This window comes from Apium graveolens, chromosome 9 (assembly GCF_009905375.1).
Source record: "Apium graveolens cultivar Ventura chromosome 9, ASM990537v1, whole genome shotgun sequence".
Classification (NCBI taxonomy): Eukaryota; Viridiplantae; Streptophyta; class Magnoliopsida; order Apiales; family Apiaceae; genus Apium; species Apium graveolens.
This window is the reverse complement of record NC_133655.1, coordinates 179,289,238-179,316,771: the sequence shown is the minus strand read 5'-3', so window position 1 is coordinate 179,316,771 and position 27,534 is coordinate 179,289,238. Positions and strand designations below refer to the sequence as shown.

General features: G+C 37.4%; 1 protein-coding gene across 1 annotated transcript; it reads left to right on the top strand.

Moving 5' to 3' along the window:
- The first annotated feature begins 6,485 nt into the window (after positions 1-6,485).
- Positions 6,486-7,943, top strand: LOC141685758 (uncharacterized). The gene has a single exon (XM_074490843.1). The coding sequence runs from the start codon at positions 6,486-6,488 to the stop codon at positions 7,941-7,943; it is 1,458 nt and encodes a 485-aa protein (XP_074346944.1).
- The last annotated feature ends 19,591 nt before the right edge of the window (positions 7,944-27,534 follow it).

Below are 27,534 nucleotides of genomic sequence, written 5' to 3'. Positions count from 1 at the left end.
TGAAGGCTACTCTACCTTGATTAGAGTCTACTCAGCCATACAAAGGGATTCTGGCTTTACCAGGACTACCAAGACTAAGATTCTCAACAAGATTGCCAACATAAGGAAAACTTGGAGGGAGCCCAATGCTTTGCCTAGAACTTTACTCATTCAAGAAAGAGGAATTACAATTCACAAATCACCTCATTGGTTGATGGAGTTCAGAGACAACAAAGGAGTCAGAAGATTTTTCAGAATTGAAGATCAGCTCAAGATTGCCAGTAATGAAACTCTCAAGGATATGTAATCTAAGTTGGACATCAATGAAGAAGATGAAGCTGAATTCTACAGACAACTTCAACTTCAAATAGAGGAGAATGACAAGAGGCTAGGAAAGAAAACAAGGAATCAAAGGAAAAGAAACTAATCTGCTCAGGCTGAAGGAGCACCCTTGGAAATAATGTAATTCTTCAATACCATCTCAGCATATACACTTTTGTAGCACTTTTTGAATTTCTGCTTTATTACAGTTTTTATATTTGTCTAGTGTTTTGTTATCATCAAGCTAAACCCAAATTTATGCCTACAGTTCTAGTAGACATAAATAGGGGGAGATTGTTAGGAATATGTGTATTAGTTTGATGATAAGTTAAACAAAACACTTAAGTAGAAATCTAGTGTTTGTAGCCTCAACGGATAAGACCATCTTGGCTATCCGTTGAAGGAGTAGCTTTACTTAGCAATAAATTTAGTATTGTAGCACATTTCATTCTCTGGATTCAAGTTGTAATTCTTAGATGTTGGAGGAAAGTATCAGTCATGTTGACTACTAGTGGATATGCAAATAGGAGGGCTAATTGTAAATATTTCATGCCTTGTAATTTTGTATAAGTGAAGAAGTATCAACTAATATTGAAGACCTTCAACGGATAAAAAACAAAGCTTCAACGGATGTCTCTAATGCTTCAACGGATAATATCCATCAACGGATAAGTGCTTCAACGGATAAAGACTTCAACTGGTAATGCATCAACGAATAAAGCTTCAACGGATAAAGCCTCAACGGATAAGGCATCAACGGATGAAAGCTTTAACGGATGCTTAGTTCATTAGCAGTTGATAGTGACAATTCATAAGCTGACAGAGACACATGGGTTGACAGAGACAAACTGGAATGTGGAAGCCTCTAGGAGGAATCAAGAAAATGCAGCATTCCCATTCTGATGCAAACAAGGAAGTATTCAAAGATTTACAGATTATCCTAGATTGCATTGGATAGAGAAATGAAGAAGAAACATGTGAAGAATCCTTTCAATTGTATTTTACAGTTTTGTCTTCACTTGTAAACTTGGTGTTATATAAACCAAGTAGCAGCTAGTAATTAGATAAGAATTTTCCTGAGCTGTTTAGAAATATCAAGAGAGAAAATCATCTAGTTTGTACTAGGAAGCAACTGTGATTTAATTCTTTGAATCACAGATTTTCTGAAATAACACATCTCTGGTGGAACAACAAATCCACCAGAAAAGTTTTTAAGTTCTTTGTGTTCTTTATATTTGTGTTTGAATATATATCTGTCTGTATCAGCTTCAAGCAATTCACACACATTTGTTCACTTAAACACTTAGCCTTAGAAACTGCTCAAAACTTGAAAAAGTTTTGAGATTTACATTCAACCCCCCTTCTGTAAATCTCATTGTTAGTCCACTGGGAATAAAAATTGGTATCAGAGCGAGCTCTTAACATACAAAGAGTTTAAAGATCTATTTTGCTAACATCATGAGTGCACAGAAGAATCCTCCTGCTACCATCATGAGTAGGAAGGATATTGGTATAAAGATCCCAGTCCTGGAAAAAGATAATTATCATCACTGGAAAGTGAAGATGCATTTACATCTTCTTTCTCAAGATGAAAGCTACATCAATTGTATTGAAAATGGTCCTCACATCCCTCACAAAGTAGCCACAGCTGCTACTGCAACAGTTGCTGTTGGACAGTCCATTCCCAAGCCAAAAGCAGAATGGACTATTGAAGACATGGAAGAAATCCGCAAGGACAAGAGAGCCATGAACATTTTGTTTAATGGCTTAGATCAAGATATGTTTGACAATATCATCAATAGCCAAACTGCAAAGGAAGTTTGGGATACTGTACAAATCATCTGTGAAGGTACTGAGCAGGTCAGAGAGAACAAGATGCAGCTTCTTATTCAACAGTATGAATATTTTCACTTTGAAGAAGGTGAATCATTAAATGATACCTTCAACAGATTTCAGAAACTGTTAAATGGATTGAAGCTGTATGGTAGAGTGTACCAAGTCAAGGATTCCAACTTAAAATTTCTTAGGTCTCTGCCAAAGGAATGGAAGCCCATGACTGTCTCTTTAAGAAATTCTCAAGATTATAAGAACTTCACACTTGAAAGATTATATGGAATTCTGAAGACTTATGAACTTGAAATGGAGCAGGATGAGCTGTTGGAAAAGGGAAAGAGAAAAGGAGGAACAGTTGCTCTTGTAGCTGACAGTGAGAAGATGGAAGCCAGGAATGAGGAGAAGACAATGCCAAGTCTCAAAATTGGCACAAGCAAATCAGAATCAAGCAAGGGTAAAGAGCAAGCAGCTGAGGATGAAGACAATTCCAGTCAGGATGACTCTGATGATGTTGATGAACATCTGGCTTTTCTATCCAGGAGGTTTGCAAAGATGAAGTTCAGAAAAAATACAAAGTTCACTAAGCCAAACAAAAACATGGTGGACAAATCAAAGTTCAAATGTTACAACTGTGGCATTAGTGGACACTTTGCAAGTGAGTGTAGAAAGCCAACTTCTGATAAAAAGAAATTTGAGCAAGTTGATTATAAAAAGAAGTATTTTGACTTACTCAAACAAAAGGAAAGAGCTTTTCTCACTCAAGATGATTGGGCAGCAGATGGGGTCAATGAAGATGATGATATGGAATATGTCAACCTAGCCCTGATGGCTAATTCTGATGAAAATGAAACTAGTTTATCAAGCAACCAGGTAATTACTACTGATCTCTCTCAGCTTTCTAAACATGAATGCAATGAAGCCATAAATGATATGTCCAATGAATTATATCATTTGCGTGTTTCCCTTAAATCACTAGCAAAAGAAAACACTAGGATCAAGGAGAATAATGTGTTTTTAAGTGATAGGAATGCTGTGTTAGAGGATCAGGTAATTGAGCTTAAAAAGATAAAACTTAAATGCTTGACTGTTGAGAGTGAACTAGCAGAAGCTGTTAAGAAAGTAGAAATTCTTTCTAAACAATTAGAAAGTGAGCAAGAGGTAATCAAGTCCTGGAAAACATCTAGGGATGTTAGTGTTCAGATTGCAAAGGTTCAGGGAATTGAATCATTCTGTGAGGATGCCTGGAAGAAAAACAAAAAGGAGTTAGAATTAATTGATGGATTGTCAACGGATGTGGAATCAACGGATGATGAAAGTTATCCGTTGAAGGAAGAAAAGGAGCATCCGTTGAAGGCTCATCAACTAAAACAGGCAAGTTCTTTTAAAAATAAAAACCTCAATAAAAAGAATGATTCAACTCTCAAGAACTTTGTCAAAGAAGGAGCTAGCACATCCAGAGATGTCAGTAAGGTGAATATAGGACACATGACTTTAGATCAGCTGAAAGATAGGCTTAAGTTGGTTGAGGATAAGAAGGAAACTAAAAGAAAATCTAAAAGAAATGGGAAGGTAGAGATTAATAAACATAACAATTACACACCTGATAGGTATGCTCCTAGAAAAAGCTGTGTGCATTGTAAAAGTGTTAATCACCTATCTAATAATTGCAAATCTGTTAAAAATGCTCCCATGCCTTCAAATCCCTCCATGCCTAACATGTCTATGTCACCTCTGCATGCTATGCCTGTTATGTCTCAACAGAATCCCCATGCACATTTTGCAAACATGCCATATATTAATAATCCTTATTTTACTGCATTTAGTATGCCTCAAATGCCATACAATATGCCTATGTGGAATAACATGTTTGCACAACCTATGCCTTATCAAATTCAATCAAATGTGTTAAATGATTCTGTGACTAACCCAACACTTCAACCAACCACATCTGAGACCAAGGTTGACCCAAAGTTACCTAAGTCAAAAGATGCAGGAGGAATGAAGTCTAGGAAAAAGACTAACAAGGCTGGACCCAAGGAAAATTGGGTACCAAAATCAACTTGATTGATTTGTTGTGTGCAGGGACAAAGAAGGAATCTATGGTACTTGGACAGTGGTTGTTCAAGACACATGACAGGAGATTTCACCCTGCTCACAGAGTTTAAGGAGAGAGCTGGCCCTAGCATAACCTTTGGAGATGACAGCAAAGGATTCACCATGGGATATGGCTTGATTTCAAAAAAAAATGTCATCATTGATGAAGTTGCATTGGTTGATGGTCTCAAACACAATTTATTGAGCATCAGTCAACTATGTGACAGAGGGAATATTGTTTCCTTCAATTCTGAAGCCTGTATTGTCACAAGTAAGAAGGACAATAAAGTGGTTCTAACTGGAGTTAGAAAAGGGAATGTGTACTTACACTACTAGAAATAGTAGATACGACATCGGTCCTTAGACATCGGCATGTAATGCACCCGATGTTAAAATGCAGTTTAACATCGGTTTTGTAAAAAGCGATGTTGAATACGCATATTGACATCGGTTTCAGTTAGTAGCCGTTGTCTATCTTCAGAAATTAAAAAGGCCACAAATTTGTTTTTAACTTTGACATCGGTTCATTTTATTAACCGTTGTCTATGGCCTTTTAAAAAAAATAAAAATTACTTAACTCCCCCCCCCCCCGCTTTTCAGTACACTTTCCCCCTTTAATTTTAACAAAAATTCACTTTAACATATTTTCCCCCCCTTTTCCAAAAAACCTCCCGCAAGCCTCTCATCTCTCCCCGACCCTCGCCTCTCTCGTCTCTCCCCTCCTTCTCTCTTAGTCTTCTTACCTTTCTTCTCTCTTCTTACCTTAGTCTCTGTTAACCGTCTCTTCTCTCTTTTCTCTGAAACCCTAATTTTAGCCCCAATTCTAATTCAAGATTTGGAGCTTCAAATTAGAGCAAATTAAACTTGAAATTGAGCTAGTATCTGGAGGTTGGAGCTAGTATCTGGAGGTAGACAGCATTTGGAGGTTGGAGCACTGAGGGTTTAGAACATTGGGGTTTCGGAACATTGAAAGCATCCGGAGGTATATTCTTCTTTACTTCTTTACTGTTTATCTCCCTCATTTTTATGTTAATATCTTCTTTGTGCATGTAAATGTTTTATGTTTATCTTCTTTTCTTCTTTACTGTTTTTCTTCTTTGTGCATGTAAATGTTTTATGTTTTTGGGGGTTTTATGTTTGTTTCTTTTTGGGGGTTTTATGTCCTGTTTTTGGGAATTTTATGTCGTGTTAAATATTTTAGGTACACTGATGTAAATCAATGTTTTAGGTACATTGATGTAAATATAAATGTTTCTGTTTTGTTTTTAATTATGTGTTTTCTGGGGGTTGTTCATACATATTAGTGTGTTTTGGGGGGGGTTTTGGGGCTGCATTTGAACAGGTCTCAGATATGAATAAGTCTCTGCATTTCTTGTTTTGTATGATAGTCATTTCTCTGATATGAAGTCTCTGCATTCCTGATATGAACTATCTGTTACTTGTGTTGTATTATAGTAATTGTTTTGTATAATTATCCTTCTCACAAATACAAGTAACAGATAATTTTAATTTATTTATTTATGGGCTGAATTTGTTTCAATACTCAAGTTCTCACTGAGTTTTATTTATGTGAAGGAAATTTAACAATTGTCTGGGCTGTGAATGTTGGAATTATTGGTTTTTAATTATGTGATATTTTCAAATATCTTGGTTTAATTTGTTTTAATTATCTTGGTTTAATTTAGTCTAGTTTATAAATTTAGTCTAGTTTTGTAATTAATTGGGTATATGTATAGGATCTTAGAGTAATGAATTAGTACTATAAATTATTAGGATATCAAGGTATTTACTCCTTTCTAAGTTTATATAATTAATCCCTACAGTAACCAACACAAATTTGATATGCCTTTTATTAAATAATTATAAATAGGTATGTGTTGGATTTTTAATATTTATAGTGGCTATCAGGTAGGGAAATTTGATGGATAAGACATGGATTTTGCAAGATAGGGATTCTTTAGCATTTGAAATGGGGGTGGAAAACTTCTTGATATATGCTGAAGAAAATTCTGAAGATCGTAACAAAATTCCTTGCCCTTGTGGACGATGCGCCAATTTTAAAAAATTCTCTATAAAAACAATCAGGGGCCATATCTATGACAATGGCTTTTGTCTAGGTTATGTGCATTGGGTTTGGCACGGGGAGACTGCTTCTACGGGTCCTAAATCTTCAAGTGCTAGTTGTCCACCTGAAGAGCAAGCTCCAGACCCACCTCTTGAGCAAGCCTCTGATGAAGCGTCAGAGCAAGATCAGGAGCATGTCGCTGCTTCGGAAACTGTCGATGTTTGTGAAGCGGCATATAACTCGAGTCAATGATAATGATTCATATCAGTTTAGGAGGTTCGTAGCCGATGCTGAGCAACCTCTATATGAGGGTAGTGACTGTACTAAGTTAGAGTCGATGTTGAAGTTGCATAACTGGAAATCTAGGTTTGGTATTACCGATAGTGCCTTCACTGACCTCCTTTCTTCTGTTGGGTCTCTACTTCCCAAAGATAATGTGTTACCTAGTAATGCATATGAAGCAAAAAAAAACCTCTCCAATTTAGGTCTAGAGTATATAAAGTTCCATTCATGTCCGAATGACTGTGTACTGTACAGGGGTGTACATGCTGATGCAACCAAGTGTCCTAAGTGTCGACTTTCTCGGTGGAAGTTGACAAAGAAAGGTGAAGAGAGGATTAATCTTCCAGCAAAAGTCATGTGGTATTTTCCAATAATTCCTAGATTTAAACGTATGTTTAAATCTCCTTCCACCGCTGAACTAATGTGTTGGCATGCGCAACAGCGGACACAAGATGGTAAAATGCGACATCCAGCCGACTCTCCATCTTGGAAAAATATAGATTATAGGTGGCCATCCTTTGGTAGTGAACCGAGAAACCTTCGCTTGGCTTTATCGGAGGATGGTGTAAACCCGCACAATAATGGCCTATCTAATAGATATAGTTGCTGGCCAGTCATATTGGTGACTTACAATCTTCCTCCCTGGTTATGTATGAAAAAAAAATTTATGATGTTGTCGATATTGGTCCCTGGCCCGCATGAGCCTGGTAATAACATCGACATCTACTTACAACCGATGATTGATTTAAAAAAGCTTTGGAAGGAAGGGGAACCAAATATGTATGACGCGTATAACAAATCATTTTTCACTTTAAAAGCAGTTTTAATGTGGATGATAAATGACTTCCCTGCTTACGAAAATTTATCTGGCTGCGTTAATAAGGGTTATAAGTGTTGTCCAGTTTGTGGAGATGACACCGTAGCTAAATATTTGACTCATAGTAGGAAAATGTGCTACCAAGGGCATCGTCGATATTTGCCTCTACATCATCCTTATAGAAGGCAGAAGGCTGCTTTTAATGGACAACAAGAGTTTGGGCAGCCGCGTCGAACCCTATCCGGAGAAGAAGTGTTAGCAGAGCAAGAACAAATCAAATTTGAATTTGGGAAGAAATTGAAGAAGGCAAAGAAGGTTGCAAGTCCATGGAAGAAAAAGTCAGTATTTTTTGAGTTAGAATACTGGAAATTTCACCATGTTAGGCACTGTATTGATGTCATGCATGTCGAGAAGAATGTATGTGATAGTCTGATTGGCACATTACTAAATATGCGCCATAAGACAAAGGATAGTGCGGCAGCCCGTCATGATATGATGGAAATGGGCATTAGATCTGATTTGGCTCCCCATAATATACTCATATTCACCTAGAAATACTGTAATATAAGCTGAAATTTGTTGCAAAGACATCAGAATTATTCTTAAAACCGATGTATAGCACTGTAATAGACATCGGCTGTGAACCGATGTCAAAGCCTGATGACATTTAACATCACACGCGAAGACATCGGTTCAGTTTTTTTTAACATCGGTTCAGAACCGATGTCTGATCCCATATTTTTAGTAGTGTTAGCTGATTTCAACTCTACAGATGCAGAATCCATTACTTGTCTTCTCAGCAAAGCAAGTCCAGTTGAAAGTTGGCTATGGCACAAGAAGCTGTCCCATTTGAATTTCAAGACAATGAATGATCTAGTCAAAAAGGACTTAGTTAGAGGAATGCCTCTAGTGGAATTCACAAGGGATGGACTGTGTGATGCTTGTCAGAAGGAAAGCAAAAGAAAGTATCATTCAGTAAGAAGCTTGAATCTGCAATTGATGAACCACTACAACTTTTACACATGGATCTTTTTGGACCAGTCAATGTATTGTCAATTTCAAGGAAAAGATATTGCCTAGTGATTGTAGATGATTTCTCAAAGTTTTCATGGGTTTATTTTCTTGGATCAAAGGATGAAGCTAGTGAAATCATCATCAATCATATCAAGCAAGTCAACAATCATTCTGATTTCAATGTAAGGAATATTAGGAGTGACAATAGAACTGAGTTCAAGAATTCAACCATGAAGTTGTTTCTGTGAAGAAAGTGGGATCATGCATGAGTTTCTCAGCTCCAAGGACTCCACAACAAAATGGTGTGGTGGAAAGGAAGAACATATCACTAATTGAAGCTGCAAGGACAATGCTTGAAGAGTCAAAACTCCCAACTTATTTTTGGGCTGAGGCTGTTAACTGTGCATGTTACACTCAGAACATTTCTCTAATCAATCAAGCAAAAGGCATGACTCCCTATCAATATTCAAGAGAAGAAAACCAACTTTAAACTTTCTACATGTCTTTGGTTGCAAATGCTACATCTTAAGGAATCAATCTGATCAGAAAGGGAAGTTTGATGCAAAGGCTGATGAAGGAATATTTGTTGGTTATTCTGCTGGAAAATCATATAGGGTCTACAATCTAAGAACCAACATTGTCATGGAATCTGTACATGTTGTGTTTGATGATAAAAGATTGATGGACTAACAGATGAAGGACATCATGAAGGACTCAAATTTGACAATATTGAGATATATTGTGATGATGGTGAAGATGAGAATGATGAAGAAGGCATCTCAAGAAAAATTCAGAATCTGCCTTTGGATAATGCACAGAATGCTGCATCCGTCGAAAGTCATAATTCAGCTTCCGTTGAAAGAAGCAATGCAGCATCCGTTGAAAGACAAAGTGCATCATCCGTTGAAGTTCATAATGAAGCATCCGTTGATCACAGTCTGTCAACGGATAATCAATTCACTTCATCAGTTGATAGAGCTCCCAATTCCTTTCAAATGATCAGCAACTCAGGGGGAGTTTCAACCAATCAACATTCTATTTCACATCATGACAATACTGAGGCAACCTCATCTAGAGCTAATCTACCACCTCAAAGGAAATGGACCAAGAATCACCCTTTTGAACTGATCATTGGTGATGCTACATCTAAAGTGCAAACTAGAAGGGCCACTCAAGATGAATGTCTGTATAGTAGCTTTCTATCACAGGAGGAACCTAAGAGAGTGGAAGAAGCTCTATTGGATCCAGATTGGATTTTAGCAATGCAAGAAGAGCTAAACCAATTTGAGAGAACAAAGTATGGAAGCTGGTACCCAAGCCAAAGAATAAGAGTTCTATTGACACAAAATGGGTATTCAGAAACAAGATGGATGAAAATGGCATTGTCATAAGGAATAAAGCCAGATTGGTTGCTAAAGGCTATTCTCAACAATAGGGAATTGATTTTGATGAAACATTTGCTCCAGTTGCCAGACTTGAAGCCATCAGAATCTTTCTAGCCTATGCAGCTAATGCCAATTTCAAAGTCTATCAAATGGATGTCAAGAGTGCATTTCTAAATGGGGAATTAGAGGAAGAAGTTTATGTAAGCCAACCTCCAGGATTTGAAGATCCAAATTTTCCAGACTATGTGTATTATCTGTTGAAAGCACTCTATGGACTAAAGCAAGCACCTAGAGCCTGGTATGAGACCTTGTCAAAATTCCTTCGAGATAATCACTTCACAAGAGGTACTGTTGACAAAACTCTCTTCTTTAGAAATGTTAATGGCTCTAAAATACTTGTTCAAATTTATGTAGATGATATTATATTTGGATCTATAGATGATAAGCTTTGTAAAAAGTTTGCTAAGTTAATGCAAAGTAAATATGAAATGAGCATGATGGGAGAGCTAACTTACTTTTCTTGGTTTACAAGTTAAACAAGTTAGTGTGGAATTTTCATTATTCAAACTAAATATATTTATGATCTTTTAAAGAAGTTTGACTTAATGGATTGTTCACCTGCAAAAACTCCCATGGCCACTGCCACTAAGCTTGAATTAAACAAGACTGAAAAGTCTGTGGATATTTCAAATTATAGAGGCATGGTTGGCTTCCTTTTATATTTAACTGCTAGTAGACCTGATATAATGTTTTCTACATGTCTTTGTGCTAGATTTTAGGCTGACCCTAAAGAATCTCACTTAGTGGCTATTAAAAGAGTTTTCAAATATCTCAAAGGGACTCAAATCTAGGAATTTGGTACCCTAGAGAGTCTGGTTTTGATCTAATGGCTACTCAGATGCAGATTATGCAGGCTGCAAAATAGACAGGAAAAGCACAACCGGCACCTGTCAATTTCTAGGGAACAAGCTTGTGTCATGGTTCAGCAAGAAGCAAACTCTGTTTCTACATCAACAGCTGTAGCTGAGTACATTGCTGCTGGTAGTTGCTGTGCACAGATATTATGGATGAGGAATCAACTATTTGACTATGGTCTGACTGATGACAAAATTCCAATATTCTGTGACAACACAAGTGCCATTGCCATTACTGAAAATCCAGTGCAGCACTCAAGAACCAAGCACATTGATATCAAGTACCACTTCATTAGGGAACATGTGATGAAAGGTACAGTGAACTTCATTTTGTTCCAAGTGAAAAGCAGATTGCAGACATATTTACCAAGCCACTTAATGAATCAACATTTACAAGATTAGTAAGTGATTTAGGTATGCTTAATTATTCATAATTTATGTCATCTATATAATCTGCCTTGAAGCCTGAAATGAATTTGCTGCAAGAACAAAGTTGGCTTTAAGTAAGACTTATCCTATCAACGGATATTCCCTATCCGTTGAAAGCCAAAATTGTTCTATCAACGGATGTTCATTATCCGTTGAAAGACAAATAAATTTCTGGTAATTTTATCCTTCAACGGATAAAATGGTGTTGATCATCAACGGATAACTATTTACCTTATCCGTTGAAGTGTCACATCAGTTACTATAAGTGAGTCACAACTGTTGATTCTTTTACTCAACCGTTGATACAGATATACAGTGTTGTATGTCTTTGTATTTAAGGTAGTTTTCAGAATTTCTACAGTTTTATTTATTCTTGAACGGCTGTAACTTACTTAAAAGTATCATTTAATCATTTTATTTACGTTTTAATTCAAGAAAGTATAAAAGCCCAATTGAACTCTTATTTTCACTTTACGCTTTCTTGCAATTCTTATTCTCCTTCTCTCCCAAAAATTCTCAAGTTTTTCTCTGCAACCTCTACTCACAACAATGGCACCAGTAGTCAAAATTATGTCTCAAACAGGATTTGTTTATGAAAAGAATAATTTCGTAGCCTTGGTTGAAAAGAATGAAGCCCATTCTGATTGTCACAAGATGATGGACTTCATCAAAAACTACAAACTAAGCTATGCAATGCTGGAAGCCCCAACCATCTACTGTGAGGTGATTGAGGAGATTTGGACAACTGCAGAGTTCAACTCCACAGATATGACTATTGCCTTCTCTCTCAAAGGTAAGGATTATTGCATTAACTGTGATGATATACAGTCTTGCTTTAAGTTGCCTGAGAATAATGCCATGACACCACACACTGATAAAGATGTATCTGCTATGCTAGATTCCATAGGCTATGCTTTTGATTCTGCTAGTTTAGGTAGTATTAGAAGGAAAGGCCTTAGGAAAGAATGGTGTTTTCTTGGAGATGCCTTCATTAAAGTTTTCTCTGGAAGATTAGCAATTTTGATGCCATAACTTCATCTCTTGTTAATATGCTCTATATGCTAGTTTCTTATAGGTACTTTAATTTTAGCAACTGTGTTATGCTAGAATTAGGATCCAGATTAGGTAACAAAGCTAATAGACCACATAACATCTACTATGCTAGATTCTTTATGTTATTGGCTAACCATGTTGCTGAAGGTTTGGTTATATCAAATGAGAATAATAAACTCAAATGCTGGGCACAAGAGAAAAGGGTCCTTGCAGACCTTTTGAGAATGAACCTCAACAGCCAGGTGCCATTGGTATACTTGCCAATCATGAATGCACCACAGGTAAGTGAGGTAAACACTTCTATAACTCCTACTATTTCCAACCCCATTGTTTCTTTGCACTCTAGTGTGGCCATGAAATCTGTGTCTTTGTCCAAACAGGTTCCTGCCAAAGCCACCAAAACCAAAGTTTCAAAACTCAAGTCAAAGAAACCTACCTCTGTGTTTCTCAAAAGACAACAGTTGTAACAACTACCATAAACCCTGAAGGGAGTGAACATGGTGTGAGTGGTGAGGGGAGGGGTGAAAATCAAGAAACCCCCCAGGATAAGGTGGGAGAGGTGAGTGGTACCCAGGCCAGCCAAGCCACAGTCTCTCAAAAGACTGTGGTGGTTCAAAAGGAGTCCAACACATCCCTAGTTGCATCCTCCCAAAAGCATGTAACTATTGAAAATAGTCCCCAACCAGGGATACAGAACAAAAGAGGGAGGGACACTAAAGCCACACATTCACCAATTAAAGCCTTTTCAAGGAAGAAGAAGGCCAAGACCCTAGTTTCCACACAAGGGACACACACAGCACAGATACATCCACCTGTATCCGAGCCTTCACAAATTCAGCTTGATGTGGTTCCAAAAAATGTGGAATCACCGCCCCATTCTCTCATAATAGAAACACACCAATCATCAAACTCTCCATCACCCTCTCTGTATGTGGATATGATATTCACATCAATTCCTGATTCTCCCTCATTAAAACTCAGGGAGGAGCCCCACTCAAAACCTGATGATCATCATCTTTTAGATGATTTGTTGGATCAGCAGCCAATTCTTTCAGATGTAGTTGAAGAATCTGTGTTACCTCACTTAAAATCAATTCCCACAGATTCAACAATTATGTCACTTTCTATATCTACATCTTTTCCTTCTTCAACGGATATCTCTCATCCGTTGACAAGTGGTTGTTCTTCAAACGGATAAGCTTAACAGCAGTTATCCGTTGATACCATCAGTTTCCACTTCAACGGATACTCCCTATCCGTTGATGGTCTCTACACACATAACAGAAACAATACCAACTGTAGAGGACATGGCTACTGTACAATCACTTTTAGGTTTGAGGGAAGGGAGTGATCTTTTGAGTGAGAGGCTGGGTTGCTCCCAGGCAAAAGGAGAGGCTGAGAGTCACCATATGCATGCTATTTCTTCCAGCATGGCAAAAGTGAGTGAGGGGAGTGCCACCTTAGAAGGTGAGGGTGAGGGTGTGTGTGAGCCAGGGGGAGCCCTCTGATGCAAGAAAATAGAGAAAAGAGAGAAAGTCAGGTACATAATCTATAAGGGTGGATCCAGCCATTGCTAGTGAGTCAATGAAAGTGGATGATGCAGAAAAGGAAAGACAATTTCAGCAACATTTCAAAGCTGCAATTGATAACATTTCCTTGGATGCTGACACTTTACTCATCCTGTTTCAGCCTATCAATTATTGGCTGCTCAGGGCAATGTGGAGGCAGAACAGACATTACACATTGTCACACTTCAGAATCTCTTCTCAGAGACAAAGCTGCTGTTAACAGGCTGCCTTCTCAAGCTGGTGAGCCATCTGAAGAATTTGGAGTGATTTCTAATGATGATGACTCTAATTCTTTGAATGAGAGCATGAACTTAGGGGGAGTAGCAGGCCCAAGTTCTGTTCCTGATCTTCCTGAATGAGGCATGGGCAAAAGCATCAACACCAAGAGAGTTTAGTGTCACTTTGATTAGACAAGTCATGACAATTCAGCAGGCCCTTCAGGAGACTACAGATGCTGGTACCAAGGCAATTCTTCAAGCTCATCTGGAATCTCTGCATCTCTTGCAGTTGCAGCATTTCCAACAAAATCTAAGTGTGGATGAGCTCAAACATGACATTGCTGATCTGAAATCCTACAATGTTGAGAAGTTGGATTCAGTCATACCTTATGGTACTATGCAAGATTTGTTGGGGAGACTGAGGAAAGAATCTGATGCTGACAAGAGACTGGCCAGATTGGAAAACAGGGTTCAAATCATTGAAAGATTCTATGGTCACAATTCTTCAGAATCAACAAACTCAAATAAATCTACTCATGCAGCTGGCCAATGCACAAGGCTTGACTCCTACCTTGATGATAACAAAAAGGGGAGAATAAAGGGAAAGGGGAAGGAGAGCCATTAACAACAGTTCAAATTTCTCAAGTGCTAGTTCCTGTCATCACCACTTCTCCAATTATTCAAATCAAAGGAAAGCTTGATGGAATTGATCTAATCCAGATAGGAGCAGCTGAATTGCAAGTCAAAGAGCAAAAGAAGAAGATTGATGAAAAGATGCAACAAATATTTGGTTCTACAACTTCTCAATCACAATCTGTGAAGCACAGCAACAAAGTGGAATCAATTATTATGGAACTCAAGCCAGTAGGGAGGAATAAGGTTGGAGAGACTTCTTCCAAGGATTTGAAACCTATGGTCCTCAAGCCCACAACAGATCCAATAAGGACTCTACAAAGAATCCTCTGAAAGAAGTGGATTTTCCTCTTCCAAAGGCTGATGAGGACAAGCTTTTGGGTAGAAGTATCTCATATCTCAAAGAGACCATGGATGTGGCGTAAGGAGAAACATGGCTATTATCTTCAGAGAGGGAAAGAGCATATGTGTGATGCAAGGACATCGCAAATTCTCAATAGCCAAGAGGGAAGAAACCAGAAGGTTGAAGGAAGAATCCAAACAGCTAACGGCTGACAAAAGAGCACAAGCAAAGCTTGAAAAACAGTTAAAGTCAAGTCAGGCTGAAGAACAGAAAGAAAATTGAAGGACAAAAGTGAAGATGAAGCTATGGGGGATCATGGTTGGTACTGAGATGGAGGAAAGAAGTAAGGGAAGAGAAGAATGGCAGAAAGGGAACAGAAAGAAGGTCAATGCAAAGAGAAAATGGTAGATAAGACTGATAAGAACCCAATTCAATATCCAAACCACTACCCCTCTATTCCTGAACCCATTGTGCCTGACCCCTTCATGAACATTCATGGTGAAACAATCATTCCCAATGAGGAAACCAATGATTGGGACACCATCAAATTGCCCACCTTCCCTAACCTTTCTCCACCATCAAAGAAGCAGAAAAGAAGAATCAAATCCACACCCTCTAGAGCCTCAATTAAATTCACACAGAAGCCTAAGCCTAAACCTCAAGCCTCTAAAGATGATTATGTTCACATCTGTGACATAAAAGAATTTTCAGACATTGAACTCTATCTGGATGAGCTGGAGGAAGTAAGGGGAATAGCTGCCTACAGACAGCTACCAGAAAGACTAGTGTTCAAATACAAAGGAGATGGGGAAAGAACCTGGCCTCTTTACAGAATTCTGAATGAAGGCTACTCTACCTTGATTAGAGTCTACTCAGCCATACAAAGGATTCTGGCTTTACCAGGACTGCCAAGACTGAGATTCTCAACAAGATTGCCAACATAAGGAAAACTTGGAGGGAGCCCAATGCTTTGCCTAGAACTTTACTCATTCAAGAAAGAGGAATTACAATTCACAAATCACCTCATTGGTTGATGGAGTTCAGAGACAACAAAGGTCAGAAGATTTTTCAGAATTGAAGATCAGCTCAAGATTGCCAGTAATGAAACTCTCAAGGATATGCAATCTAAGTTGGACATCAATGAAGAAGATGAAGCTGAATTCTACAGACAACTTCAACTTCAAATAGAGGAGAATGACAGGAGGCTAGGAAAGAAAACAGGGATCAAAGGAAAAGAAGTAATTGCTCAGGCTAAAGGAGCACCCTTGGAAATAATGTAACTCTTCAATTCCATCTCAGCATACACATTTTTGTAGCACTTTTGAATTTCTGCTTTATTACAGTTAATATATTTGTCAAGTGTTTTGTTATCATCAAGCTAAACCCAAATTTATGCCTACAGTTCTAGTAGACATAAATAGGGGGAGATTGTTAGGAATATGTGTATCAGTTTGATGATAAGTTAAACAAAACACTTAAGTAGAATCTAGTGTTGTAGCCTCAACGGATAAGACCATCTTGGCTATCCGTTGAAGGAGTAGCTTTACTTAGCAATAGTTTAGTATTGTAGCACATTTCATTCTCTGGTTTCAAGTTGTAATTCTTAGATGTTGTAGGAAATTATCAGTCATGTTGACTACTAATATATAAAATAGGAGGGCTAATTGTAAATATTTCATGCCTTGTAATTTTGTATAAGTGAAGAAGTATCAACGGATATTGAAGACCTTCAACGGATAAGTGCTTCAACGGATAAAGACTTCAACTGATAATGCATCAACGGATAAAGCTTCAACGGATAAAGCCTCAATGGATAAGGCATCAACGGATGAAAGCTTCAACGGATGCTTGGTTCATTAGCAGTTGATAGTGACAATTCACAAGCTGACAGAGGCACATGGGTTGACAGAGACAAACTGGAATGTGGAAGCCTCTAGGAGGAATCAAGAAATGCAGCATTCCCATTCTGATGCAAACAAGGAAGTATTCAAAGATTCACAGATTATCCTAGATTGCATTGGATAGAGAAATGAAGAAGATACATGTGAAGAATCCTTTCAATTGTATTTTACAGTTTTGTCTTCACTTGTAAACTTGGTGTTATATAAACCAAGTAGCAGCTAGTAATTAGATATGAATTTTCCTGAGCTGTTTAGAAATATCAAGAGAGAAAATCATCTAGTTTGTACTAGGAAGCAACTGTGATTTAATTCTTTGAATCACAGATTTTCTGAAATAACACATCTCTGGTGGAACAACAAATCCACCAGAAAAGTTTTTAAGTTCTTTGTGTTCTTTACATTTGTGTTTGAATATATATCTGTCTGTATCAGCTTCAAGCAATTCACACACATTTGTTCACTTAAACACTTAGCCTTAGAAACTGCTCAAAACTTGAAAAAGTTTTGAGATTTACATTCAACCCCCCTTCTGTAAATCTCATTGTTAGTCCACTGGGAATAACAGGTACCCCAGAGATTCTGGTTTTGATCTAACTGGTTATTCAGATGCAGATTATGCAGGTTGTAGAATTGATAAAAAGTACAACAGGAACCTGTCAATTTCTAGGAAACAAGCTAGTGTTCTGGTTCAGTAAAAAACAAAATTTAGTTTCTACTTCTATAGTAGAAGCTGAATATATTGCTGTTGGTAGTTGCTGTGCACAGATCTTGTGGATGAAAAACCAATTGCTAGACAATGGTCTACAAGTGGAAAGAATTCCTATTTTCTGTAATAACATAAGTGCAATTGCCAATACTGAGAATCCAGTACAGCATTCAAGAATAAAGCACATAGACATCAAGTATCATTTCATTAGGGAACATGTAATGAATGGTACCGTGGAACTACATTTTGTTCCAAGTGAAAAACAACTTGCAGATATATTTACCAAGCCACTGGATGAATCCACCTTTTCAAGGTTGGTAAGTGAGTTAGGTATGCTTAATTATTCTTGTATTATTTCAGATATTTTTGCAAGTTTAATGCAGCCAGAAATTTAATTGATTTTTCTGCCTTGGATGAAATTTTGGCTAAGTCAAAATTTACATCCCGACGGATGATCATTATCCATCGAGTTTGATCATCTGTCGGAATAGAATATCTAAAAATCAATTACTTTTCTGGATTATTTCAATAACCCGACGGATCAAATGTTTTATCCTCATCCGTCGAGTTGTCCAAATCATGGCCGTTAATTCTCTGAACATCATCCATCGAGTTTACTTACAGTTTTAAGTATATTTTTACGGATGGTTGATAGAATTTGACAGTTTATTTTAATTTAAACGGCTATTTGGGCAAATTTGATTGGTTCTTTTTTACCTTTGTCAGTTTATTTTTGAGAGAGTATAAAAGCAAAATTCATTTTCATTACTTTTCTTTTATCATTCTCAATTCATCTGCTCTAACTTCTTTCTTTCTCAAAAGCAATTACCCTCTCTCTTTCTGCAATTTTTACTCTTTAACAATGGCACCAGTCGTCAAAATCATGTCTCAAACTGGCTTTATTTATGAGAAGAACAATTTCACAGCTCTGGTGAATAAGGAGATTCAACAGTCTGACGACTACCATAAAATGATGGATTGTGTGCAAGGCTGTAAGCTCAATTATGCCATGCTAGAGTCTCCCACTATCTACTGTGAGATTATGGAGGAAATATGGACAACTGCGGTGTACAACTCAACTGACAAGACCATCACTTTCACTATTAAACGTAAGGAATTTATGTTAATAGGACATTATTAAAGCATGCTTTAGGATTCCTGATAATACTGTCACTACCACACATACAGACACTGATATTGTTAACATGTTAAACTTCATGGTTATGCACTCACCATCTCCAAATTAAGTGAAATTAGGAGATTGGGTCTTAGGAAAGAATGGAGTTACCTGTGTGATGTAGTTACTAAAGTATTTTCTGATATAATTAGCAATTTTGATTCTATTAATATCTCCATGCTCAACATGTTTTTACATGCTAGTAACTGATAAACACTTCAATTTTAGTGATCTAGTCCTGTTTGAGTTGGGGTTTAAGTTAGGGGGAGCTTAATAAGAGGGGTAAGAGTGTTTATTATGCTAGATTTTCATGATGCTTGCTGACCACCTCTGTGAGGACATTGTAATTGAGAACCCAACCAACAAGTTAAATTGTTGGGCTCAAGAAAGAAGAATTATTGTAGATCTCAATAGAGGGATCACCACAAAGAGGTGCCACTCTTCTACTTTCCAGTAATGGAGGCACCTCAGGTAAGTGAGGTAATTTCAACTGTCTCTACTTTTCCACCTCAACATTTCTTTGCCTTCTAGTGTAGCAGTGGCATCCATGTCAATGACCAGACAGGTGCCTACCCAAGCTACCAAAACCAAAGTTTCAAAAATAAGACAAAGAAAGCCCCCTCTAGCGTCTCTAAAAAAATGTCAGTTGTAAAATCCACTAAACACAAAGGGGGAGTGTGAAGGTGGGAAAGACAGGTGAGGGACAGGATGAAAATCAAAGAAGCCCTAAGAATAAGCATGGTGAGCATAGTGTACTTAAACCTAGCCACACCACAGTTTCCCAACAAACTGTGGTTGTTAATAAGGACAAAAGCTCAATTCTAGTTTCATCCTCCCAAAAGGATGTAACTATTGAAACAAGCTCTCAACCAGGAGCACAGAATAAAAGGGGTAGGGACACAAGTTCACCACAAACTTACACAAGAAAGAAGAAACTAAAACACTTGGGGATGCACAGGGTACACACATAGTGCAAACTGGAGCTAAAGACCCAGTCACTGCACCATCTCAAAGTCAAATTGATGTGACTCCAACAAATATGGAGTCACAACCAAAATCTATACAAATTGAAATACCTCAAACACCAAAATCTCCCACACACTCTTTGGATGTTGACATGATTCAAATATCTCAACCATATTCTCCATCTTTAACTCTGTTGGAGAAGCCAAAAATTCATGCAAGTGAGCATCATCTTTTAGATGATTTGTTGGCTCACTTGCCATTTCTTTCTGAGACTGTTGAGACATTTGTACCAAAATTTTCATCAATCTGCACAGAGTCTACAATAGTCTCCACTCCACACTCATTCATTTCTACTCACTCGATGGATATTGTTCATCCTTCGAGTAGTGATTGTATCCCGACGGATGTGCCTAAGCAGTCATCTGTCGGATAGTCAAATTACTAACCCGATGGATATTTCTCATCCATCGGGTGTCTTGCACAACTCCAAAGTTCAACTATAGTTACAAATGCAGATGACTTAGTAATTGTGCAATCACTATTAGGATTGAGGGAAGGTGGTGACTTGAGTGAGAGTCTGGGTTGCTCCCAGGAAAAAGGAGAGGAAAAGAGTGATCCAATGGTAGTCCATTTCTTTCGGACTGGCAAAAGTGAGTGTGAGGAGTCCCACCTTAGATGGTGAAGGTGAGGGTGGGGAGCCAAGGTGAGACCTTGATGCAAGAAAAGAGAGAAAATGAGAGAAATGCAGGTACTGGAGATATAAGGGAGTCATTGTAAGTGAGTTAATGAATGTCCAAGATGCAGACGGGGAGGGACTATCTCAGCAAACTCAAGCTGTTATAGATTCTACCTCCTTGGATGCTGAGAAATTTACTCTCCCTGTTCCAGCATATCAACTTCTAGCTGGACAGGGCAATGACAATGCAGAAAGAATGCTCAATTTGGTGCACACCACACAGTCCATGCAAAGAGCTAAGGATGCCATCCCAGCTTTGCCCTCAACAGCTGGTGATATTGATTATGAGACTGGTGGCTCAGAAGAATTCTTTGGAGGTGAGGGTGGAGAAAGTGAAGAAGAGCCATTGGACATAGGGGGAGAAGTAGGCCCTAGTTCCAGATCAAGCATGTCGTCATGGGCCTTCTCCAAGAACTGTGATGATCAACATTTCAAGACCATACTCGTCCAACTTATCAGCCAAACACAATCTGTACTTCAATCAACCACAAATGCTACCACTAAAAAGCTTCTGCAAGCACATCTTGCTTCTCTCCAACTACAGCAAATCTCTGGCTACCAACAAAGTTAAAATGTCTCCCTCATCAAAAATGAAGTTGATCAACTTAAGAAAGACATCTCTAACAAGTTGGAAGCTAAACTTCCAGAAGCCACAATGCTTGACATCAAAAGACAGCTCAGGAAAAACTCTGATCTTGCAACCAAGGTGGATTCCTTGGACAAAAAAATGGTTTCTATGAAAGCTTCTCTTACAGCAATCAATCTACACCAAGCTCAATAAATAGACTTGCTTCAGAAACTGGTGGCTGCACAGACCTCCTCCTCTACTCAACTTGCTGATAACAAAAAGAGGGAGAAAGAGAGTTCTAGGAGCGAGGGGGAGCAAAAAGTGCTTAACATTCAAGTGAGTAAAGCAACTGTGCCAACAATTGCTTTCATAAAGCCACCTGCTAAAGATAGCATTGATCTGATAAATGAAGCAGAAGCCACTTTGAGAGCAGCTGAGAAGAAGCAGTTTAGTCCAATCATCTGGGAGAAAATTGATGAGGATAATCAAAAGAAATTTGGTCTAGCAAAGAAGCCAGAAAAATCAGTCATTCATCACTCTCAAGTCAGGCAAATTTCTGTGAATGATATGAGCATGAACTATCTAGAGAGAGGCCAAACATCTTGCATCAAATCCCCAAAGGCAGAACTAATCATGAAGCCAAAGGTGAACTACCCAAAGTCTTCACTCAAGAACCCTTTGGACACAGTGTATGAGAACCAAAGCCTGATGAGAAGAAGCTGTTGGCCGGGTCTATAGAATTCTACAAAGATCCTCCAGATTCAGCTCTAAAAAGGAGAATTGCCAAGGTTTTCAGAAATGGTAAGGAAATTTGTGTGGTGGCTGGACACCCTCAATTTGCTAAAGCAAAAAGAGAAGAAAAGAAAGATTGAAGCAAAAAAAGAAGCAAGTTGTTCTAGATACTAAAAGCTTAAACAAAAGAAGGAGCAAGCTGCTATCTTGGCCAAGTTGCAAGCTGTGAAACCCATACAATAAATTCCTGAACAACCATCTGAAACCACTGGATCTAAGGATCTGAAAATACAAGAAGAACCATAGCAGAAAAGAAGGGTTAGATACAAACTTTATTCCAAGAGAAAAGTAAACTTTGATGAAGAGGAATTGGAAGATCAGTTTCCCAAAAAGTCTACTTCTGCAACAACTCAAACATCCATGCCCTCTGTGGCACATGAAGAATTTAAGATAAATCCATCCAAGAATTTCCATGGTAAACCTATCATTCCAAAGGATGAGCCAATAGACTGGGATAGTCTACCAATTCCTAAACTCAATTTACCTCATTTCATGAAGCCAAATATAACGACTCGTGTGTTTTTGAATTATATAAATAGGTGATTATCATGGAAATTATTAATTAAATAAATATGTGTATTAGTTTTGACCGCTATGTGTTGTTTGATTATTATCTAGATGTGATTTATGATGTATTGGGTTGTCCGCATGATTAATTAATGGACTGTATTGAATTGTTTCACTTTTAAAGTGGATTTAATGCAAATTTATTTATATATTTGAAGTATCTCTAAAATTGTTTTTTGATTTTATAATTACACTAACTATTTTTAGGATTTTATAAAATTGAGAAATCAATACTTCGTTAATTATAAATGATTTTCTGAGTGTGTTTAGTGGTAAAATCCATATTTAATTATGGAAATCTTCAAAAATCATGAAACTAATATTTTATTAAGTGCGTATTATTTTGAGAATTTTAAAATTATTTTGGGAATTTTCGAAGTCAGTTTCACCCGCGTGTCGATTCGTTTAATTGATAAAAGCGGGTACAAGTTGCGTTTTAGAAATTGTTTAAAAATTTCAAAATTTATGTTTTTATAAACTTCGGGATATTTGTAGTATTTTAAGACTATTTTCGCAATTTTCTGAATTTGTTTTAAATACAGTTTGGTTCGCTAATTGTGAAATGCAGATACGAGTTGCGTTTCAAAAGTGCTCTGAAAATTATGAAAATTTTATTTTATTAGTTTCGGGATTTTTATAAAATTTTAAAACTAGTTTGGTAAATTTTTGGTTTATTATCGCCTTTAAATCATTCGTTTAAAAATCAAATATCGGCAAATTGAGTCTCAGGACTTTCGTGATTATCTCAAAAATATACGTGTCGTAGTTTCAGTAGAATCGTGGACACGTGATGCCTTATAAATAAAGAACAAAATAATAATATACCCCTGCCCTGTTCTTTCTTCTTTCCCGGCGATCTCATCTCCTCCCCTTCGATTTGTTCCACTCTCTCTCTAGCTTCCCTGTTTCTCTCATGGCAGTCTCTCCCTCTCCTCTTTCTTTCTTTAATTTTTCTCCTTGTTTCCTGTCTCCGAGCTACCGCCATGGTTTCCGGCGAACCCACGGTTGTTCCGGTACCATAGTTGCTCCTGTTCCTTTTTCTGTTATTGTTTCCGTTGCTGGCTCCGCCTTGGTACTTTCTGATTTTCCCAGTTTAGTTTTTGTTGATTGCATACATACACGCATGTGTATGTATGTACGCATCGTTTAATTGGACCGAAGGCTATGTTGCTATTATTGTTTTCCGATTGTTGTCCTGCTATTCCGGTTGTATGCAATTTTGATTCGGGTTTCTTAAATTTTGCAGGAACCTATTTGAATATTTTAATGAAATAAATTCGATATTTTATGCGGACAAAATAAAATTTATCGGTGAATTTCATTTGGACACCCGAATTTATCGGGCACCAATGGATTTTGCCGCCATCCGCGATGAGTTTTTACGAGCGGATAGTGGACTGTGATGATGTAATCTGAGTCCTAAAATTTTTAAAATAAAATTTAGTGCGTGAATTAATTTTTGAAGTGAAAATCTTATGTTATATCAAAGTTGGGTAGATAATTGGATTGTGATTGGATTGTTGGATTGTGATTGTTGTGAATTTGATTATTGTTGGTTGACGTCGAATTGTTTCGACGGGTAGTCCGATAAACAAAGGAGACGCTGCCCGATTTCCGGGAAATCGAACTACGAAAACACGGGAGCTTATCCGGGGATTATCGGGATGTCGAGCGAGTATAAGTATATACATAAACGTATGTTTTATACAAAACCTAATTGTACATTGTAGTGAAACGATTTGCCAAAACCAATAACCCTAATTTCATACGATAACAAGTATACATACTTTCTGAAAAAGAACGCCGAATCGATTTTCGAAAACGTGAACCCTAACTGATGCATGTATTGTAATAATGTATATAATTACGAGTCGGGTTTGAATATCATTCGTTAAATTGGTATCAAGGATATGTCAAGCATACCTAGATGTCTAACGTAGGGTATTTCGACCCTGTAGGTTATAGCCGGGAACTTGAAAGTGAACGATGGACTAAAGATAACTTAGTGGTCAGTCGACGAGCTCAGTAGAGTCTCAACAGAAAGACCTGAGTGTCGAAATCGAATACAATGGGATCTAGTGGTTGGACATTAGAGCCTGAGCAGCAGAGTCGGCTCAGAGTTGATCAGTAATAGTAGTAAAGCCTTGTAAGGCAAGTATTTCTGAACTTTTCTTCAAGATATATATTACCAATGTTTTCGAACTGTTTTATAACATGTCGATATTATACAAAATAACTCATGTTTTATATTGTAAGAGCTTCAAACCATTTAACCTTGAACCCTGATTTTCTTGATCTTGAGCCATAAGCCTTATTCTTTGTAATCCGTCCTTTGTTGATCCTCAGACACCAAACCATATAAATATAATACTACTTCCCAAAGGTATAACTACCAAACACCCACTGAAAGAGAATGATTTGAAAATACAGAAACTTTTATACTCCAATCATTCTTAATAACCAAATAACCATATCTTGAAAAATCATTACTGGTCAAATACCTGACCCTTATACAAACTAAAAACCGTTTCTTATACATACCCTGATATACCCTTGAGATATCCATGAGTTTCCTTACATTTTTATGCAAATGTTTAACCATCATTGATTATGATCTTGTTTTATTGAATCACATTGTTATCGTATTGAATTACTTTAGGATTGGATAGTTTTTATATATGTGGACCAGATTCGTGGTCAGACCATACCAATGGTCAAGTTAGGCCAATGTGTGCCTTGGATCCAGTAACTAGAGCAGTACTGTGTGCTTGCTCGGGGTTAGTGCGTGACTGATCAGCAGCCTAACCTTGGTTCTTAAAACTTAAAATGAATATCCAATTCTAATGATTAGTTAAAAAGAAACTTGATTCCTTTGAATCATTTCATTTGATCATTGTTTAACATCAGTTATCGTTATCATAGCTTGCTGAGCTAGTTAGCTCACTCTTGCGAATCTTTTTTATATGTTACAGTTGAAAAGGATATGGATGATAGTGAAGTTTCTCAGTCCAAATGCGGGTTAAGGTTTCAGTTGAGTTGGATTAAGCTAGCAGAAGCTTCATGGGGTAGAGAGATAGTCAAATTGTAAGAATACTTTTATTATCAGTTGTAAGTTAAATAAAGGGAAATTTGGTACGTTGTAATAAAAGTTAAGGTTGTGGCTTGTTTTCATACTTAAACCTGTTGCGATCCATGGTTTCATAGAGCAGGGTCATTGCAATTAATATTTCATATACAGGTTGATATATTGTGTTTGTGTTGTGGACCCCAAACTTCTGACCCGGGTTTGGAGGGTGCCACGGGTTGGTATCAGAGCTACAGGTTATAAGTCACTGAAACAAGCCTAGATTGTCGGGATTGGGTAGAGGGTTAGGAATAGGAATAGAAAATAGAAAGATAAGACGTTGTGAGGTTGAGTGCGATGGTATAGTAGGTCTCCGGCACGGTTCATATTGCGATTCAGGATTCTTAACTTGCGACGTGATTTCCAGACAACGGCAATGGCAGATCTTGATTTCCCGATGTCATTTGATCATCTGGAGCTTTCCATTTGAGGATCGTCATCTTTTCTCAGATTAGATTTGCACCTTATTCCTCCACCAACATTAATGGTATTACCTTCTGTTATAACGGTTGTACTTCTTCAAGCTATTCTACGCTAATTTTCCACCTCTTGATACGAGATTACCTATTCAAGAACCTCCATCTGTTTATTCTTGTTTTACTGGACATTCGGCTGTGAGTGTATCTCTTTAGTTTACCCTACATCCTGTTCTATACCCCCAGTCTAGAACTTGTCCTATGAAGCGATTGTACCTACGAGGATGGATTTGAGAGCTACAGTAAATGGTGAGCGCTTGAGATATAAATAAAGGTGAGAAGAAGTTTAGAGAGGAGATTTAAGTGTTTCAGAGGATAGCTGTTATCGGGTTAAAAGAAGCCTTAGTGACTAAGCCACCCTTGAATAATTATGGGATGAACTAGATGAATCTTGAAAGAGTAAGAGAGAAAGGTATAAATCTGGAATTTTTGTGGAATTAAATGATGGTGCTATGATAAATGTGATATGTAAAGTAATGATGTGATGTGATACGAGCAAACTTTGTTCTATGAAATAGACTTGTTGACTATTGGATAGCCTATTCTACTTAACTACTGCAATGATAATATCGGGAGTATCACCAGTATGTGAGCCTTGATGTGAAGCTACGAATAAGATAATGTGCGACCACAATTGAAGTTTTCGTCGATTAAGGAAGGTAAGTGGACACGATGAAGGAGATAAGGTAGATTGAAGTGAGCGGGCCTTTATGTGATTGTTTCTTTAATTTGGTACCTTGTTATAGGTCGGAAGGACAACAACCAACACATATAGTAAGGACAATCAGGTTTGTGATTTTCCAACTTTTTAAACAAGTTTTCGAAAAAGATTTTCCTTTACAAATTTCTAAAAGCCTTTCGAATAAAATAATTTTTAAACATTGGTTGTCAAGTTACTATTTGAGTTTATTGTTTGTTAGAAAGCCCGGATTACCTGGAAGGATGCTGTTTTAGACTTAATATTGCTAATTTTGAGAACGAAGTAACCTATGATTATGAAGAAGTTGATTATTCCTAATAGTAAAGTGCAAGTATTGTTTGATAAAATTTACAACAGAATCAGCGTACGGAGTAACTATATATTCAATTACTAGGACTATCAGAGTTCGAAGAATTCATTGATTTAACCGAAGCCGGAGCGTGATCGCAGAAGATTGAAAAGATTTCCAGACCTCTCTAAAAGCAGAATATTACTAACAAAAGGATCGTTATGTTGAATGGTACGTGGTTATTCTAAATTAAAAGAGGAATCTCGAAGTTACCTGGTAGGAACGCCATTATGATCGAATTGTTAAGGTATTATACGTGTAAGTGCGATGTTAAAGACGCAAAACTTAGCAAGTAAGAATTCATTATAATGCTGGTTTCCGAAGACATTTCAGCAGACCTTCTAAAGTTGTTATATGACGCAATTGGGATATGATCGAACAAGCTCGAAAGATGAATACATGTGAAATGTGGATGGTAACCAATGGTATCATTCTTGTCTTCAATATTACAGCGTATATTCCTTTTAGATTTCTAAATAAGTATGAACTTCTTTTCTTAAATAAACTCCTTATGATGATATCAA